At 58.2% G+C, this 4,287-nt stretch overlaps 1 protein-coding gene across 1 annotated transcript; it reads left to right on the top strand.

The window, feature by feature from the left end:
* Positions 1-258: 258 nt before the first annotated feature.
* On the top strand, positions 259-2,370 carry VRTN (vertebrae development associated). Its single transcript, XM_039232227.1, has one exon. It carries the CDS (start codon positions 259-261, stop codon positions 2,368-2,370), a length of 2,112 nt encoding a protein of 703 aa, XP_039088158.1.
* The last annotated feature ends 1,917 nt before the right edge of the window (positions 2,371-4,287 follow it).

The raw sequence follows: 4,287 nt of genomic DNA on the forward strand, positions 1-4,287 counted from the left end.
GAAAGGAACCAGAATCATGGAGAGCTTGAGTGCCTTGCTCAAGCTAATATCAGAACCAGGGTTCAAAGCCAGGCTCCAGAGACCAGGCTCTTCCCCAGTACCACTGGGTGATTAAACCACAGGAAGCACTTAGCTGTTACACCCTACGGGGGAATGGGAGTGGGTGGGCACTATCCTTAGGGAGAAGGTGTAGGACCCCATCGCTGGGTATCTGGGCCCCTTGTCCTGACTCTGCCCTCTGCCCTCTGTCCTGGCAGGATGACGTCTCGGGAGCAGCTGGTACAGCAGGTGCTGCAGGAGCTGCAGGAGGCTGTGGAGTCCGAGGGCCTGGAAGGTCTTGTCGGTGCTGCCCTGGAGGCCAAGCAGGTCCTGTCGTCCTTCGCCCTCCCCACCTGCCGAGAGGGGGGCTCCAGCCCCCAGGTGCTGGAGGTGGACTCCGTGGCCCTGAGCCTGTACCCAGAGGATGCCCCCCGGAACATGCTGCCGCTGGTGTGCAAAGGCGAGGGCAGCCTGCTGTTCGAGGCCGCCAGCGTGCTGCTCTGGGGCGACGCGGGCTTCAGCCTGGAGCTGCGGGCCCGCACCGTGGTGGAGATGCTGCTGCACCGGCACTACTACCTCCAGGGCATGATCGACTCCAAGGTGATGCTCCAAGCCGTGCGCCACTCCCTGCGCTCTGAGGAGTCCCCCGAGATGACCAGCCTGCCATCCGCCACGCTGGAGGCCATCTTCGACGCAGATGTCAAGGCCACTTGCTTCCCTAACAGCTTCTCCAACGTGTGGCACTTGTACGCCCTCGCCTCCGTCCTGCAGCGCAACATCTACTCCATCTACCCCATGCGGAACCTCAAGATCCGGCCCTACTTTAACCGGGTCATCCGGCCCCGCCGCTGCGACCACATGCCCGCCACGCTGCACATCATGTGGGCCGGCCAGCCCCTCACCAGCCACCTCTTCCGCCACCAGTACTTTGCCCCAGTGGTGGGGCTGGAGGAGGTAGAGGCTGAAAGTGCCCCCGGCCTGTCCCCAGCGCCTCCAGCCCTGGCCCCGCTGCCGTCACCGGCCAAGACCCTGGCGCTGCTCAACCAGGAGCCGGGCCTCAGCTACTCCCACCTCTGTGAGCGCTACAGCGTCACCAAGAGCACCTTCTACCGCTGGCGGCGGCAGTCCCAGGAGCACCGGCAGAAGGTGGCCACGCGCTTCTCCGCCAAGCACTTCTTGCAGGACAGTTTCCACCGCGGGGGGGTCGTGCCGCTGCAGCAGTTCCTCCAGAGGTTCCCCGAGATCTCCCGCTCCACCTATTACGCCTGGAAGCAAGAGCTCCTAGGCTCTGGCACCTGCCAGGCCCTGGCCCCCAAGGAGGTGCAGGTGCTGGAGGAGCTGGAGAAGCTGTCGGACGAGCAGGTCGCCAAAGGGCTGGGATGCTCGTCGCTCGCCGTGTCAAGCCCTGGAATGATCTTAATGCAGCGGGCCAAGTTGTACCTGGAGCACTGCATCTCCCTGAACACACTGGTACCCTATCGCTGCTTCAAACGCAGGTTCCCTGGCATCTCCCGGTCCACCTACTACAACTGGCGCCGGAAGGCCCTCCGGAGGAACCCCAGCTTCAAGCCGGCACCGGCCCTCTCCACGGCTGGGGCTCCCCAGCCAGCGTCAGTTCCAGAGGAGGCCCTGCTCCCTTGGAAGGCTGAGGTGGGAGAGGGGGCGGGCAAAGTGACTGCGGGGGGACCACCTGCCCCCCGTGAGTTCCTGCCCCCAAAAGTACCCCTGTCCCGTTGGCAGAGGCGTCTGCGCAGGGCTGCCCGCAAGCAGGTGCTGAGCGGGCACCTCCCTTTCTGTCGCTTCCGCCTCCGCTACCCCAGCCTGTCACCCTCTACCTTCTGGGTCTGGAAGAGTCTTGCCCGGAGTTGGCCCAGAAGCCTGTCCAAATTCCAGATGCAGGCCCCCAGTTTGGGCAAAGAAGGGATGGAAGCGGAGGAGAAGCAGGAGAAAGAAGCTGGCAGGGATGTGACCGCTGTGATGGCCCCTCCTGCGGGGACCCCCCTGCAGGTGGGGGCTTCTCCGGGAGAGGATCCGGGGAAAGCCCAGGGAGGGCCATCCAGAGAGGAGGCCACAGCCCAGGGCAGGCCCCACAGCAGCCGCCCTGTGACGGAGGCAGCGGTGGGTAGCAAGGAGGGCCAAATGCTGGTGATGGACATGCTTGCCACCACAAAGTTCAAGGCCCAGGCCAAGCTGTTCTTGCAGAAACGTTTCCAGTCTAAGAGTTTCCCCTCCTTCAAGGAGTTCAGTGCCCTCTTTCCCCTCACTGCCCGCTCTACCTACTACATGTGGAAGCGGGCACTCTATGATGGCCTCACGCTGGTTGATGGCTGACAAGGAGGTGTGAAGGGGGCTGGGAGGAAAGGGGACGCATTTGCAGAGGGTTGGGGACCTAAGTTGACCCCTGGCTTGGCCAGGATGCCCTTTGCTCTGGCTCCCGCAGTGTCTACCTTGAATCCAAGGGCAGCTTTGTGTTTTTTGGCTCTGAGGCAGACAGAGCCAGAAATCAGCTCTCTGGTCTCCTGCAGAGAGCTGCAAGACCAGAAATGTTCTCCATTTCAGTTGTTTGCCATTCTTGCTTTTTATTGTTGTCTTGGTTTTAGTTTTTTTGTTTTGACTTAAGTGGGTTGGCTGGGCCCCCTGATTGGTGTTGGAAACTGTATGGGGGGGGGGGTCCTGAGGGGTTTGGTTAGCTAAAGCTGCTTGCAACTTTTCCTGGGGACGAAAGAAGTACTGTAACATGGTGATCTGTCCCATTAAGCAGAATATAGGTCTTCAGTTTCTTTTTGGAGTTGGCACCCTCTTTACTCAAAACTGTTTTCCAAAGGAACATTAGAAATCAAATGTGGAGTCTACGGCCATACCACCCTGAACGCGCCCGATCTCGTCTGATCTCGGAAGCTAAGCAGGGTCGGGCCTGGTTAGTACTTGGATGGGAGAAATCAAATGTGGAACAGGTCAGTGGCTTCTGTCTGGTGCCCCCAAAGGGGAGGGTACCAGGCTCAGCATGAGAAGTAAGAGTATACAGGAAGAACCTCTAGGGGAAGGCCCTGAACTGGATCACAGAGGTGCTGGCCTGTCCCTTACAAGGAGTGTGGTAAGGGACTGGGGGAGGGGGCTTTGAGTCTCTGCTGGTGCTTGTCCCATCTGCCGTGCCTGGTTGGCTCTTGGGGACCCCTGTCTTTCCGTTGAGCCTCTCCTCAGAGCCTGTGCCCCATCAGTGAGGGCCATAGAGTGGCCAGGCAGGTGAGTAACTGAATTTGCATTGTCCAAGAGTCAAGTTGGAAAACCAAAGAAATAAAGTGATGTGGTGCCCACAGCCTTTGGCCTCTGGTATTTGTTTTGCCAGGATGTGACTGCTCGTTCCCACCTTCCCTTTGGTTGTCTGGTGGAGGGGATTACTCTGGGGATTCTGTTTAGAATCGGATCTAGAGGTGACCTTGGGTGCTTTTCAGCTGGGGGTGGGGCCTGGAAAGGTATTCCTACCTTTGGGAGAAAACTGGCCCACTGAGTGCTTGCAGCCAGCACAAGGGTCAAGTCAGGTTTGTGTCAGGCATTCTCTTTAGGGCTTGTCATGTCCCCAGGCACAGGTAAGGACACCGCGAGCCTCAGTGGCTAACTTTGCTAACCCCCTGCAGCGGGCTGAGCTTTAAGGCCAGACTTCAGCTTATTGGGAGGTGGCATCAATCACTGCCTTCCTCATGGTCCTGTGGAGTCATTCTTGGTTCTGCTACTTTTTCACCCCCACATCCAGTCTATCTGTAAGTCCTGTTGACTGACTCCCAGCTGCGCCCAGAACTTTCCCCTTTATGCTGCTGCTTAATCCCCAACAGCCCACATCTTCACCTCTTCTCTGTCTCCCGTCTACTCTTGCCCCATACAATCCGTTCTCCTCAGAGCAGCCGGAGAGCACTCCCAGTGAGATTGTACTCTTTCACTTTCCTGTCTCAGATGTATCCACAGCTTCCCTTCACTCTAGAACTTACTGCACTGCCTGATGAAAGGCCTTCATAATCCAGCCCCTGGCTAGCTCTCCCTGCCTCTTGTTCAACTCTTGCCCTCACACCCTCACCCACCACACCAGCCACCCTGGCTGCCTCCAGTCTTGAACATGCTACACTTGCTTTAAGGGCCTTCCCGTTTGTTCCATTGGAACATTTTTACATGGAAGGCTCTTTACTATTCAGGTTTGAGTCACTATTGCATTACCCTTTTAAATTCTCTGTGTGGTGCTTATGATGGTATTTGTTT

The sequence above is a fragment of the Hyaena hyaena genome, unplaced genomic scaffold (assembly GCF_003009895.1).
Source record: "Hyaena hyaena isolate Hyena2069 unplaced genomic scaffold, ASM300989v1 scaffold_65, whole genome shotgun sequence".
NCBI lineage: Eukaryota > Metazoa > Chordata > Mammalia > Carnivora > Hyaenidae > Hyaena > Hyaena hyaena.

Bases quoted from the DNA above. Each gene is read 5' to 3' on its own strand.
- VRTN (XM_039232227.1), top strand. From the start codon at position 259: ATGACGTCTCGGGAGCAGCTGGTACAGCAGGTGCTGCAGGAGCTGCAG.